The sequence below is a fragment of the Pleurodeles waltl genome, chromosome 11, assembly GCF_031143425.1.
Source record: "Pleurodeles waltl isolate 20211129_DDA chromosome 11, aPleWal1.hap1.20221129, whole genome shotgun sequence".
In the NCBI taxonomy this organism is placed as follows: domain Eukaryota; kingdom Metazoa; phylum Chordata; class Amphibia; order Caudata; family Salamandridae; genus Pleurodeles; species Pleurodeles waltl.
The window spans coordinates 250779487-250795464 of record NC_090450.1 but is presented as its reverse complement, the minus strand read 5'-3'; the positions used below and the strand labels follow the sequence as shown (position 1 = coordinate 250795464).

General features: G+C 44.2%; 1 protein-coding gene across 8 annotated transcripts in view; it reads left to right on the top strand.

Moving 5' to 3' along the window:
• Positions 1 to 15978, top strand: part of RHBDD1 (rhomboid domain containing 1) — a 301363-nt gene that overhangs the window by 82679 nt on the left and 202706 nt on the right. For all 8 annotated transcript variants that reach the window (XM_069213514.1, XM_069213507.1, XM_069213508.1 and 5 more), the window contains one exon: positions 6774 to 7305. In XM_069213514.1, the coding sequence (XP_069069615.1) occupies positions 6873 to 7305 (433 nt within the window). In that variant the 5' untranslated portion in view covers positions 6774 to 6872. The remainder of the gene's footprint in view (positions 1 to 6773; positions 7306 to 15978) is intronic.

Sequence of the window (15978 nt, the reverse complement as noted above, 5' to 3'; positions counted from 1 at the left end):
TTGTGACTTCGGGTGGGCTCCGGTTCACTCTTCTTTGTAGTGCCTGTTCCGGCACTTCTGCAGGTGCTGCTTGCTTCTGAGTGGACTCCTTGTCTTGCTGGGCGCCCCCTCTGTCTCCTCACGCCATTGGCGACACCCTGGTCCCTCCTGGGCCACAGCAGCATCCAAAAACCCTAACCGTGACCCTTGCAGCTAGCAAGGCTTGTTTGCGGTCTTTCTGCCTCTGCAAGCTTCTTCGCGACGTGGGACATCCATCCTCCAAAGGGGAAGTTCCTAGTCCTCTTCGTTCTTGCAGAATCCACAGCTTCTACCATCCGGTGGCAGCTTCTTTGCACCCTCAGCTGGCATTTCTTGGGCATCTGCCCACTCACGACTTGAGTGTGACTCTTGGACTTGGTCCCCTTGTTCCACAGGTACTCTCGTCTGGAAATCCATCGTTGTTGCATTGCTGGTGTTGGTCTTCCTGGCAGAATTCCCCTATCACGACTTCTGTGCTCTCTGGGGAACTTAGGTGCACTTTGCACCCACTTTTCAGGGTCTTGGGGTGGGCTATTTTTCTAACCCTCACTGTTTTCTTACAGTCCCAGCAACCCTCTACAAGGTCACATAGGTTTGGGGTCCATTCGTGGTTCGCATTCCACTTCTAGAGTATATGGTTTGTGTTGCCCCTATACCTATGTGCTCTCATTGCAATCTGTTGTGACTGTACATTGCTTGCATTGCTTTCTATTACTATTACTGCATATTTTTGGTATTGTGTACATATATCTTGTGTATATTTGCTATCCTCATACTGAGGGTACTCACTGAGATACTTTTGGCATATTGTCATAAAAATAAAGTACCTTTATTTTTAGTATATCTGTGTATTGTGTTTTCTTATGATATTGTGCATATGACACCAGTGGTATAGTGGGAGCTTTGCATGTCTCCTAGTTCAGCCTAAGCTGCTCTGCTAAGCTACCCTTTTCTATCAGCCAAAGCTGCTAGACACCTCTTCTACACTAATAAGGGATACCTGGACCTGGTGCAGAGTGTAAGTACCCCTTGGTACCCACTACAAACCAGGCCAGCCTCCTACAGTAGTGTTCTAGCAGCTTAGGCTAGAAGATGAAGTAGTAGTTGCAGCGGATTCCTGAAGGGAACTTGCAAGCAGAATCTGAAGAGAACCCACAGGAGACACCCTAAATAGCCCTGAGAGGGGGGTTGGCTACCTTATCAGGTATGGACCTATCAGCAGGGTTTTATGACGTCACCTGCTGGCACTCGCTACTCAGAGCCCTCCAGAGTGCCCCCACACCTAGCAAAGCAAGATGGCTGAAGTCTGGGACACACTGGATGAGCTCTGGGCACCACCTCTAGAGTGGTGATGGACAGGGGAGTGGTCACTCCCCTTTCCTTTGTCCACTTTTGCGCCAGAGCAGGGGACTAGGGGTCCCTGAACTGGTGTTGACTGGCTTATGCAAGGAGGGAACCATCTGTGCCCTTCAAAGCATTTCTAGAGGCTGGGAAAGGCTACCCCTCCCCAGCCTTTAACACCTATTTCCAAAGGGAGAGAGTGCAACACCCTGCTCTCAGAGGAAATGCTTTGGTCTGCCTTACTGGGACTGAGCTGCTCCGACCCCAGGAAGCCAGAACCCTGTCTGTGAGGTGGCAGCAACTGTAGCTGCAGTGCAAGCCTCATGGAGCTGGTTTGGCAGTACTGGGGGTCCTTGGTGGAGCCCCCAGGATGCATGGAATTGGCTCCCCAATACCAGATTGGAATGGGGGGACACTTCCATGATCTTAGGCATGTTACATGGCCATATTCGGAGTTAACATTGTGAGGCTACATATAGGTATTGGTCTATATGTAGCGCATGCGTGTAATGACGTCCCCGCACTCACAAAGTCGCGGGAAATGTCCCTGAACTATTTGGGGGCACCTTTGGTAGTGCAAGGGTGCCCTCACACTTAGTAACTTTGCACCTAACCTTCAGCAAGCGAAGGTTAGACATATAGGTGACTTATAAGTTACTTAAGTGCAGTGAAAATGGCTGTGAAATAATGTGTGTGTTATTTCACGCAGGCTGCAATGGCCGGCCCGTGCAAGGGTTTGTCTGAGCTCCATATGGGTGGCAAAAGAAATGCTGCAGTCCATATGGATCTCCTGGAACCCCAATTCCCAGGGTACCTAGGCACCATATACTAGGGACTTATAAGGGTGGGGTCCAGCGTGCCAATTGAAATTGGTAAATGAAGTCACTAGCCTACAGTGACAAATTTAAAAGCAGAGAGAGCATAAGCAATGAAGTTCTGATTAGCAGAACCTCAGTGACACAGTCACGCACTATACAGACACACACATTAGCATAAACTATGAGCACTGGGGTCCTAACCAGCAGGATCCCAGAGTGACAAGCAAAACACACTGACATATAGGTTTTTATCTATGAACACTGGGGTCCTGGCTAGCAGGATCCCAGTGACACAGTAAAAGCACACTGATACACGCTCACAAACAGGCCAAAAGTGGGGGTAACCATGCTAAAAAGAGGCTTCTTCCTCACACACTCTATGCCATTTTACTGCACGCTAGCTACCCTGCACCCCTGCACTCTTTGCCACTATACTTTACTCTGCAACACTCTATCCCACTGCACTCTGCACCACTGCATGCTACGCCACTGGCCTATAGTCACTGCACTCTACACCACTTTATTCTACTCTACGCCACTAGTATTCACTGCTCTACTCTACACCATTCTACTCTGCACCACCCTACTCTGGGCCACTCCAAGCCTCTCTACCAATTGCCACTGCACTCTACACTACTTTTCTCTGCAAGAATGCAAACTCAGTGACTGAACTCAACACCGCTCTACTCTGCACCACTGCACACTATGTCAATCTACACCATTACGCTCTATGTCACTGCACTCTACGCTATTCTGTTCTACTGTGCAGCACTGTACTGTATGCCACTGCACTCTGTACCACTCTGCTTTTGACCACTCTACTCTGCACCACTCCCCTTAATGCCACTGCACTCTAAGCCACTCTACTTTGCAGCACGCAACTCTGCTGCACTCTACTTCACTCTTCGCCAGTGCACTCTGCCCCACTACAGACTGCATCTATGCCACTGCCCTCTACACCACTCTACTCTACATCTCTGCACATTACCCTGCTCTCTGCCACTTCAGTCTACTCTAAAACAATCTACCCTATGCCACTGCACTTTACTCTGCACCACAGGGGTTTCATTTTCTCATAGAAATTATGGTTAGTGCTGTAGAAAGAAAAATTAGGACACATTTTAAGTGATTTCTCAAATATATTCCCATTGTACTTCCAAGAAGAGCAGCCTGTCAGTTGATTCTCTTCTGTTCTACTGCAGCCTCCCAGATTGTCCTAATGACCAACTAGACCTCTAACAGTCTTACTTATGACAAAAGTGTGGCACACCTCAAGCCCTCTTAAATGACTCAAACTGGTAAAACGTAAAACAATTAATTTAGAAAGAAACAAAATGAGGGTTTTCATTTTGTCATAGAAATTATGGTTAGTGCTGAGAAGAAAAATTAGGAAACATTCTAAGTTAGTTCTCAAATTTCTTCCTCTTCTATTTCATTAAAACATTCTGACATGCAGACTGAAACATGCACTTCCAACACCAGCATCAGCCTACTAGTTAAATCCCTGGATTTAACTGGTAGGCTTACAGTTTACTGCAGTGTTCTAATGAGCAACTAGAGTCCTAACATTCAGAATTTATGCCAAAAGGTGTCACATCTGACTGCCTACATATATCCTTCAAGGAAGTCCTCAGCATGTTGGGCGGTTTTGGTGCTCTTTTTGGCAAGGGGTGCGGCTCTGACGGGGAGCCCACACTGATATAAATCATTCAAAAGTGTAAATCTGTTACTCCAAGTAACATAGTGTTCGCACTCTCAAGTGGAGTTGATTCTATTTTATTCAAAATCAGTCAGCAATGAAACAAGTTCAGTCCGCACGGACCTTTATCACAGGTTTGTGTGGATCAAAACGCATTGAAAATTTGTTGGCTGTGTCATCTTGAATACAATTGAATTTACTCTACTCAGGTGTGCGAAGACTATGTTACTTGGAGCAACAGAGAAATTGGGACTGGCCTCACCTGGAAGTGCCAGGTAGATGGCGCAGGAAGCATTTTCTTTCCAAGCAGTGGACCCTTCATTCTAGTAACCTACTGTGGTAGCCCATGACAGCTATAGACGAAGTCTGCAACTCCTGCCCCTATCCCGCAGTATTCCCCCAAAATAAGATTAGCTTCTATTAGCCCTCTCATACAATGTTGGGAGGGCCTTCACCTGTGGGAGACCGCAGGAGTAAGCACGCTTAGGGATTTGTTTCATGATGGAGCCCTCATACTCTTTGCACAACTACAGGCCAACTAGGGCATCCCAGCTGGGCATTTCCCAGCATATTGTCGACTTCTAGATGCTTTATCACAGTAATGGCGCATCACTGATACTGCGCCAGATCAGCACTCTCTAGTGCATGCTCTCCCCACCATGGCAGCAGCTGGTGCTAGATTACATGGTTTGCCTGGGCTCTCACGTACATTATCCAAGACCCCGTTCTGTCAACTCGCAGATGTTGGGAGGGAGATGTGGGTAGGGAATTTACAAATGAATGGGAGAAAGCTTTATTGTATAAAAAGTGTCACATAATGCAAAATTCCAGTCTGTCCGACATAACATACTGCATAGAGCCTATCTCTTGGCCAACATCCCTCCATAGAATGTTCATTTCTTCTCCTGCATGCCCCGAAGCCAGGACCCACTTGCAGACATGGCCCATATGTTCTGGAACTGCCTGGTGGCACAACAACTTTAGAATGGTATTGCTGGAGCAATAACAGAACTAACATGGCGAACCAGTGTATGCACCATTGAGGGCTCCTTGCTGTCTCTTTTTAAACACCCCAAGAGTGCAAAGGCTTTTAACTGCTGTATTGATCTTGCCTTATTACTAGGCTTTAGAACTATTGCCAGGCACTGGAAGACCCCAGTTCTTCTGGACTTGCAATACTGGTGCACCGTGCTCCTGACACAGGGCAAGGCAGAGGCAGTGGCCCTTAGACTAGAGGAAGTGCATGGTTTGTGGAGAGTTCACCTGGCAGCAGACTGGGAAGTTCTACTGCAAGACCTTCATACATACAAAGAAGAACTCCCTGGCTAGGTGCCTCTTCCAGTATATCTAATTCACCCCAGAATGATCCCTCGTTGACAATATTGGGACCTTCCTGGCTGCACGGGGGTTCCTTTTTTTTCAGCAGAGGGGCTGGTCATTCATAGCTGCAACAATGTCATAGTATCTAGGTCTCAAATGAAGGTTTATTGATAAACGCTGCAACAAGGGAAATACCACCGTAAATTACCATGTATTTTAATTTTCTTTATTAGTTTTCATTATGTGGAGATATGACTGTTCTGTTTCGACCTCTGTGGTCCTGATGCACGTATATTGTTTATGCATCAGTATGCCTAAACTGTGCAGAATATACTGCAATATATTACAGATGCTTTGTTCATACATATAGTTTTTGGTCTGTGTACTTCATCCATTAAAAACAATAACATTGGTTAAAAAATGTTACATGGAGTAACAGTTTAAAGATTTTATATACATATGCTGAGATCGGATTTGCTGCCACTACTTCAACCAGAAAGGACTCGGATGTCAGTCATGAGTTGAAAAAGCACTAAAAGAACTTGGGGGAAGGACAGGGAAACTCTGAACCTCAAGGGCTGGTGGTGGGCAAAACGTATTTTATTTTTTTAATGTATATTGATGGAGAAACCACAAATCTGCGGCAAAAGTAAAAAAATATGTTGATAAGCGTGCCCTTCCGTGCTCCTATTTAAACCCCTGACCCCTACCCCAGAGTAGGCCAGGGCTGGTGGGCAACGGTAGGTTATTTTCTGGGAAGGGAGTGTGCCCCCCCCCCCCTCTCTGAACATCTGAGTGGGCAGCTGACCCCACCTCCGAGGCTGATGTTAAAAAAAATTAGGAGTACATGGACCCACCTCTCAGTGCCTAATTAGGCCCCGGGATACCATCTCTGGGGCAAATGTATTAAAAAGTGGAAGGCAGCCTAATGACCCTCCTCCTTGAGCTTAAAAAGGTCCCGGGGACCCCATCTCCCAGGGCTGAATAATTAACTAAAGGGAGGGGACATGCAACTCCCCTCCCAGAGCCTACATAGGTTCTTGGGACTCCATCTCCTGGGACCATAATGGGGATAACAGCCAAGTAGCCCCCCACTCCTCGAGCCTTTAAAAGGCCCCAGAGACCCCATCCTCCCGGGCCATCACTTTAATTAAAAGGGAGGGGGCCTGTGGGGCAGGTAAACAAAACATATGTTTCTCCTGCCCAGAGGAAGCAGACAAAAAAGCAGCGGCTTCCTCTGGGTGGGAGCAATGCCAGATCCTGCACCACTTGGGCAGCTGGCTGTGGCTCTGGGGCTCCATCTGTGGCCCCCAACGTGGTGCTTGGTGGGTGCCCTATTGTTAATGGAGGCCCCGGAAGATTGGGCCCCTAGGGACAAAATATACTCATGGGGGAGCACGTGGCCCCTCCTCTTTTGAAAAAAAAAAGGAAAAACCTCCAGGCATGAGTGCCCAGGGCCTGCAAAGGCTCAGCGAGGTGGTCAGCATGGCCCCTCCTCCCATTTTCTCTTATATTTGAGTACTGTGAATATATGCAAATAAAAACAAGTGTTAATTATGTTTTCCTTTATTTTCTAGGTACAGCAGAATTATTTGCTTGTTTCTCTCATTACAAAGACCAATAGCGGAAGCCATATAGTCTTGTTTTTGCAAGTTTGAAAGTGTGGACAAGCAGGCATGCAGAGACGAGCGAGAGGATCAAATTTAGGGCTGTTCTTGCTTCTTTCCCAGGTCTACCAGGCTGGCTTTGATAACATCCCTCCTGTGACACTTGTTACTCTGGGGCTGAACATTTTTCTGTTCCTGAACCCTTTACATGATCTTATGAAGGTCTGTATCAGTGTAAATGAGTGTTACCACCGACAGGACTGGAGGCGCTTGCTTTTGTCACCTTTCCACCATGCCGATGACTGGCATCTGTACTTCAACATGGTATCCATGCTATGGAAGGGCATACGGCTGGAACGGGAGCTGGGAAGTGCCCGTTTTGCATGCATAATCGCTGTGTTTTCCCAACTTATTGGAATGCTGTATTTACTGCTGGAATTAGCTCTCACCGAAATCACCGACGACCCTTCATACAACAAGCAGTGTGCTGTTGGCTTCTCAGGTAGGACAGACAGTAAAAAGAATCCACAATTAAGTATATTCACTAGCATGAGTAATTTTACATTTTTAGCTCCCTCGCTGCTAAGCCATCTCCCCTCCCGACGTGCTAAGCCTTTTTAGGTCGTGCATGCAAGTGCTTTGACCTGTTGTAAGTCTTGTGGGCTTTTAACCACCCCCACTGCACGCACATCACTTTAAATCGTTTGTGGGCTTGCCTTTCAAAAATCCTTTGTTATTGTGGGTAAATGCTTTACGTTTGTTCCTCCTTGGGGCAGTTTTGTTACCACCTTGGACACCAACCCTGATTCATGGATAATTGCATGTTTGCCGATACGTTTGACTGCGAGCAAACGTATTCTTCCTTTTATGTCTCTCCTTCATGCTTATGCTCATGACGACTGTGGCGCTTTGAATCGGCTTGCTTATGTTAACTGTTTTAGTTTTCATTTTCAATTTATATGGCAAGAAATGTCGAGTTAGGAATTTACAACATCAATAGCTCTAACTCGAGCAAACGTGAGACTCATTGCATTGCAAATACTTGTTTAGCTATTTAGGGTTGGTTAGTCTTAGGCCCCAATAACTTTTTGTCCACATAAGGTAGTCATGCCAAATCTGTGTCCTTTCCTTCCAACATCCTGGGGATCCTCGAGGTACCCAGGGTTTGTAGATTCCCCTGGAAGAGACTGGGAACATGGGTAAAATATAAGTAACTTTTGAGTTTTTGGGGGGGAAATGGGATAAAAGTACTTCAGAATAGTGTCTGGTTTTCCCCTTTAAATTGCATCAACAAAGAGTTTGCAATGCTAAAGCCACCCTCTTCCCAGCTTTCAGGAACAGGCAGACTTGAATCAGAAAAACACAGTTTTCTACACAGTTTTGGCCTTTTACTGGGACATAGTCCATTCTTCCCATTATTTGCGCTTTCAACTTCCTTCCAGTTAGTGGCAGAAATGGGTGTGAAATCAATGGTGGACCACAGAAGGCTGTACATTTCTGAGGAGTAGAGAAAATTCTAAATTAAGCAAGGAATAATTTGAGTTGATCCTTCAAGGTTTTTCTATAGAAAGTAACAGTTGAAATAAAAAAAATATTGACATTGAGTTGAAAAAACAGCCATTTGGATCAACGTTTTCATTTATAACATTTTCTAACAATGGCAGATTTTCCAAAGCAGTATACTGTTACATCCGCTGGACCCTTCTGGTTGCAGGGATATGTAGGGCTTGTAGGTTCAGCAACAACCCGAGGTACCCAGAGCCAATAACTGAGCTGCATCTTGCCATGGTTTTTCATTGTGTCCCAGGTATATGGTAAAATATAAATAGAGAAAATTAGGTATAGAGGAAACCAATGTATTTTTTAAATGAACACAAGATATGGAGTTTAGAAGATGGGGTTATTTGCATATCTCTGAATTTGTGGGTACCAATACTAGCATATGAATTACAATATCTCAAAATTACTTCTATTTTACACATCATCTTACATTTGGAAGATGCAAATGCAGAGAAATACAAATGGTAATAACACTTGTTCTACTATTCTGTGTTCCTTAAGAGTCTCATTAAAAATGGTACCTCACTTGTGTGTGTGTGTGTAGGCCTGGTGCACGTGGCAGGAAACGGCCCAAAACGCAACATGGATGCATCAAATTTTTCTATGCAAAACTGATCTGTTTTTTGCAAAGTGGGTAGCTATGGTTTTTGGGCTCATCCTCAGCTGGCACCTAGGGAAACCTAGCAAACCTATAAATTTTTTAAAACTAGACATCTAGGGGAATCCAGGGTGGGGTGAAGTGTGTGGCTCTCACCAGGTTATTTTACCAAGAACCCTGTGCAAACCTCAAACTTCAACTAAAAAACACATTTTCCTTACATTTCTGTGATCAAAAGTTCTGACATCTGCAAAGAGCCACAAACAAACTTCCTTCCACCCATCATTCTCCTGTGTCTTATGATCAAAATACTCACTTGTGTCAGACCTAGTGCCAGCAGCAGGGAACAGCCCGAAACGCAAAATGGGTACATCAAATTCTTCTAAGTTAAACTGACCTGTTTTTTGCAAAGTGGCTAGCTGTTTTTTGGGCCCTACCTCAGCTAGCACTTAGGGTAACCTTGAAAACCTGTACATTTTTTAAAACTAGGCTCATAGGGGTATCCAGTATGGGGTGACTTGTGTGGCTCCCACCAGGTTGTTTTTCCAAGAATCCTTTACAAACCTTTATTAAAAAAACACTTTTTCCTGACATTTCTGTGATGGAAAGTTCTAGAATCTGCATGGAGCCACACACCTCTTTTCACCCAGCATTCTCCTACATCTTCTGATAAAAATGGTACTCTACTTCTGTGGCTAGGCCTGGTGCCTGTGACAAGAAACGGCCCAAAACGTAACATAGATACATAATTTTATTTCACGCAAAACAGGCCCATTTTTTGCAAAGTGAGTAGCTGTGGTTTTTAGGCCTTAGCCAAGCCCACACCTAGGAAAACCTAGCAAACCTGTAGATTTTTTAAAACTAGATACTTAGGGAAATCCAAGGAGGAGCGACTTGTGTGACTCCCACCACATTTTTTTTATCCAGAATGTCTTGCAAACTGAAATATTTGTCTAAAAAACACATTTTCCTCACATTTTTGTGATGGAAACTTCTGGAATCTGAGGGTAGCCACACATTTCCTACAGCTCAGCGGTTCCCTCTGCCTCCCGATAAAAATGGTACCTCACTTGTGTGGGTGGCAAAAACCTGTATAGTTTGAGGGGGAGCCAAAGCGGGTCCAAAAGGGCAGTGTTTTTTAATACGTTGTTAGGCTGACTCTGCTTTCGTGAGACAGAGGGGAACGTTGGGTGGTAGGAAATTCATGGTTTATTTGTGTCTCTGGAAGAACATGGCACAGAAATTTAAGGAAAATTTGTGATTTTATTCACATTCTGTAGCTTGTAGTGCACAGTGGGTAAGGAAATGATGTGGGATAGATGTGTAGCACACCACCCTTGACTACCCCAGATGCCTAGTTTTCTGAATTGTCTGGGTCTGATAGGTTTTTCCAGGTGGCAGCCTACCCAAGTACAACATATGCAGCTGTTCACCAATGCAAGTGGGATGATACTGGCCTAATTTGTAAAAAGAGCACCCAATAAAATCATATATCCTCTTGCTTGCCATTGGGGAGAAATGCTTTAGCCCGCAGGGGAGCAGAAAGACTGTTTCCCCATTTTTTAGGTGGTGGGGGCATGACCAAGCAGCTCCCACTCCTACGAAAAAGTAATCCCTGGTGTCTAATGGGCTTTCTCCTCCACCGGGGTAGAGGGCAGATGGAGTAATTACCCCTATACACCCCCTGGGGTGGGGGCAGGAAGACTGTTTCCGTTGTTGGGTGGGAGGCATGGACAGGCAGCCTCCACCGATACACATTAAAAAAAGTAGTCGCTAGTGTCCAGTGGGGTTTCTAATCCCTGGGGGGTAAAGTGGTAATTACTCCAGCTGCCCCCAGGGGGCATAAAAATGTTTCTTTATTATAAGGGGGCATGGCCATGCCCATGCTGGACAGCCCCCACTGACACAAATAACAAAAAGGGTTCCCTGGGGTCCAGTGGGCTTTCTACTCTCCCGCATGGAGGTAGCTGCCCCCATATACCCCCCGGGGGGGCACAAAGACTGTTCCTATTTGTGTCTGTGGGGGTGGGGGAATTGGCATGCCTATTGTGGATAGCTGCCTACTCCTCTTTTATATAAAAAAAAAATCTCCTGTGTCAAGCAGGCTTTCTGTCCCCCTGGGCGAAGATCAGGTGTAATAACCCCCATTGCCCCCTGGGGGGGGGGCAGAAAGGCTGTTCCTATTTGTGGCCAGGAGGTGGGGGCATTGACATGCCCATTGTGAGCAGCCTCCACTCCTCTTTTATAAAAAAAGAAACAAAAAAAAACCAAATCCCTGGTGTCTAGTGGGTGGATCCCTGCTTGGGGATCGCCCTCCTGCAGTGATCTCAAGGCACGGATCCACTAGGGAATGGTACATTGGAAAGTGGAGATGCCTCCCTTTCCAATGATACCTCTCCTGTCTGCCTAGGTACTGTGGGGGCTGAGTTAGCCCACCGAACACCAAGGCATAGAAAGTGAAATGACCCGATCAGCTCATTTTAGTGTGGTTTTCAGTGAAAAAACGTCACTGAAAACCAAGATAGCCGGCCAAACACACATGCACTCTGAGGGGTAGTGCTGAGCAATCCCCAGCACTCCCCCTCAGAGCACGTTATCCCCGTGGCCCTGCCCCTTTACAAGGAAACGGTAACAAACGCTGTTTGTTATCATTTCCTTGTAAAGGTTGTGCAGTTGCCACTGCTGGCGGGGGATGGAGCTCCTCTGCCCCCATGGAGGAGCCGCCCGCCTAATTTAATTAAATCAAAAGAACTTAAAAAGTACATAATCCATTTTTGGTTATTAACATATTCAAGACAGTAATCAAAGTCAGGAAGCTATTTAAATCCTAACCATTACCATAATAACATGACAACTGATTTCCAGCTTTAAACAGAAAAAAAAGAGTTACAGTACTGATAGGTGATGATGTGCCCACATGTGAAAAAATGTGCCAGTGTAAATTAAAAGTGAAAGAAGTTCATCCATAACATTAAGACATATGACATTTCACTCTTTGGATTACTTCTTGCCTTGGGGTTAAAGGGCAACGTCTGTATAAGTCTGTAGTTGACTACTTTTCTACCTCTGATTACTACAAGGTTATTATCAGGATAGAAGGATAAAGGTGAGCACCAGATATTTATACACGGAGTGCAGAATTATTAGGCAAATGAGTATTTTGACCACATCATCCTCTTTATGCATGTTGTCTTACTCCAAGCTGTATAGGCTCGAAAGCCTACTACCAATTAAGCATATTAGGTGATGTGCATCTCTGTAATGAGAAGGGGTGTGGTCTAATGACATCAACACCCTATATCAGGTGTGCATAATTATTAGGCAACTTCCTTTCCTTTGGCAAAATGGGTCAAAAGAAGGACTTGACAGGCTCAGAAAAGTCAAAAATAGTGAGATATCTTGCAGAGGGATGCAGCACTCTTAAAATTGCAAAGCTTCTGAAGCGTGATCATCGAACAATCAAGCGTTTCATTCAAAATAGTCAACAGGGTCGCAAGAAGCGTGTGGAAAAACCAAGGCGCAAACTAACTGCCCATGAACTGAGAAAAGTCAAGCGTGCAGCTGCCACGATGCCACTTGCCACCAGTTTGGCCATATTTCAGAGCTGCAACATCACTGGAGTGCCCAAAAGCACAAGGTGTGCAATACTCAGAGACATGGCCAAGGTAAGAAAGGCTGAAAGACGACCACCACTGAACAAGACACACAAGCTGAAACGTCAAGACTGGGCCAAGAAATATCTCAAGACTGATTTTTCTAAGGTTTTATGGACTGATGAAATGAGAGTGAGTCTTGATGGGCCAGATGGATGGGCCCGTGGCTGGATTGGTAAAGGGCAGAGAGCTCCAGTCCGACTCAGACGCCAGCAAGGTGGAGGTGGAGTACTGGTTTGGGCTGGTATCATCAAAGATGAGCTTGTGGGGCCTTTTCGGGTTGAGGATGGAGTCAAGCTCAACTCCCAGTCCTACTGCCAGTTCCTGGAAGACACCTTCTTCAAGCAGTGGTACAGGAAGAAGTCTGCATCCTTCAAGAAAAACATGATTTTCATGCAGGACAATGCTCCATCACACGCGTCCAAGTACTCCACAGCGTGGCTGGCAAGAAAGGGTATAAAAGAAGGAAATCTAATGACATGGCCTCCTTGTTCACCTGATCTGAACCCCATTGAGAACCTGTGGTCCATCATCAAATGTGAAATTTACAAGGAGGGAAAACAGTACACCTCTCTGAACAGTGTCTGGGAGGCTGTGGTTGCTGCTGCACGCAATGTTGATGGTGAACAGATCAAAACACTGACAGAATCCATGGATGGCAGGCTTTTGAGTGTCCTTGCAAAGAAAGGTGGCTATATTGGTCACTGATTTTTGTTGTTTTGTTTTTGAATGTCAGAAATGTATATTTGTGAATGTTGAGATGTTATATTGGTTTCACTGGTAATAATAAATAATTGAAATGGGTATATATTTTTTTTGTTAAGTTGCCTAATAATTATGCACAGTAATAGTCACCTGCACACACAGATATCCCCCTAACATAGCTAAAACTAAAAACAAACTAAAAACTACTTCCAAAAATATTCAGCTTTGATATTAATGAGTTTTTTGGGTTCATTGAGAACATGGTTGTTGTTCAATAATAAAATTAATCCTCAAAAATACAACTTGCCTAATAATTCTGCACTCCCTGTAAAGAGGACTTCAGGCGAAAGGGAAGCAATCTTGAATATAAGCACGGTGCTTCTGTGTAGTAAGCCTTAATAAAGGGTTTCAAGCAAAAAATTCCAGGAATCTGCGCCTGTAATCCTGACACAATGAGTCCATGAGTATTATAGGGTCGCGGATTGCCAGTGATACGTTTCAGCAACACTGGCCAGCGTGACATTATCACATCTGTCTAGATTGAATCATTCGTACCAGGCAGCGTGGTGTGGTAGAGGTGCATGCTGCCATATCCGCAGGACCTAGGGCTCAGCAGATGGTAAGGAAATGCTTCAAAGTCTGGTTGAGTTTTGAACAAGGCTGCCGCAGGAGTGACCCTTTGTCCTGAGAGAAAATGTCAGATAAGGGATATGCCTAACCCAGAATTCACTGGAAAAAAAAAGAATATTAGGATTTGAAACATAAAGCTATTTAAATGTATCTGGACTAGCATCTAAAAAGAAACATCCTTCATAAAAAGAGAGTTCTCCTTGTGTACATGATTGAGGTGACAGGAGAGTGTGGAAATGACTCCCGCCACTGAACACATTCAGGTCTTGATTCTCAATGATCACATAAATACACCTGATCAAATGTACACAACCCACATTGAAATAAAAGTACACATAAAAAGACCTATAATAAAGATATTTTGGTCTCGCTTGTCAGAAAAATATGATGAAATGTTAGCCAAGGACGAATCGCCTTTGCAGTTCGTTTTAGATGAAGCCAAAGGAGAGGAGGTGATAAATGAGGCTTTCTCCCTAGTTGTGCCTGTGGTAACCTCAGAGTCATATGCTAGTGAGTGGGCTTCAAAACAGAGCACCGCTCTCTGAAATCAAACAGTTTCTTATGGAGAGGCACTCCACATTCACATAAGAGATGAACCGCAGCATTCACTCAAGACACTTCACAAATCTTCAATTTTTAGGGTTATATTGAAAATATGAGAGTCCTAGGTAATTCCTTCAAAACTCTCTCTTTGTCTCATCATTGACCCACTGGCTCATTTCACCAATTCCCCTCTGCAACTAGTGCAAGGGGATAGTTAACCCCATTATCCCATTATGCTCAGTACCTGGCCCCAGGGGTAAACAGAGCACACAGAGCAAGCACTTAAAAAGGGACAAAGCAACCTCACCATTGTAGCAACAAATATCCAGCACTTTGGTGGACCTAAGAGTACTTCAGAGGCCTCTTGAATCTAAATTCTGCCAGATCCTCCAGCTCTTCTGAAAGTAACCCTATAAAAGTCAAATGCTTCAGTTACCAAACATTTGAAACTGTGGCACTAGTTCACTACCGAAACAAGAGCCGAGCAGATTCTTCCGGCTGCGAACTCTCTTTCTTCCCTGAGACCTGTACTAAAAGCTGTAGCTCTAGGAAAGACATTAATGCAATAGAAACCAAAAGCTTTTATTTGAATGACTGATGTGTAGCAACTTGAAGAGCTAGCATACAAATAAGTATTGCAGCAACACCTTCAACATTGCTAACCAATCCCAGGACCAACCCAACTGACAGCGTCTTAATCTCAGTTAGCTCAAACCTTTTTGCGGCAACTAAGGTGCTAACCTTGGCAGTCCCACAAGCCAGAGCTTCAAGTAAGTAGACTTTCTACAATTTCTTGCACATGCATTACGAATCTGGAAACTAAAATAAACTTAACATCCCTTAAATTTTGTACATAAAAATACTTTTATTCTCTTTCAACATCTTCGTTAGTTGAAGGAAGGCAAAATAGGCACCATAAACTGTTTGCAGCCTGAGCCCAAACAGAAAAAATCTCAGTTTATTATATAGATCACTGTGTCTGTACACCAATTGTGAACAAAATATGCACTTTGCCTGATTTATTACAACTTTTTATGATATGAAATATTTATTTTTAAGGAAGATATAATATAAAAAATCATTAAAATATTTACAGTCCTGTAGTCAATTGTATATCAAAAATATTACAGTTACAAAATGGAAGATTAATATTCAGAACATGTCGACATAATCCTACTGCTTTCCGCAAAGCCATAGTCCCAAAGTTTATAAAGCTTCTAACAAAACTAAAAAGTTATTTTTCTGTATTTATTTGATGAAACTTTCAATTGCAATCCTCATATAAAAACATTTAATTGAAAATAAAATGGCACGTGCATCGCTTCTCATCATAGCACCATATTTCTGAAAACTCAGTTAGATATTTTTCAAGAAGAGGAGCCAGTCTAATAGGAGATGAATTGCACAATATTTACTTTCAGATCACAAATACAGAAACATTGTTTGTCTCCAAACTGGGCAAAAGGTATGTAAAGAAAATGGCACT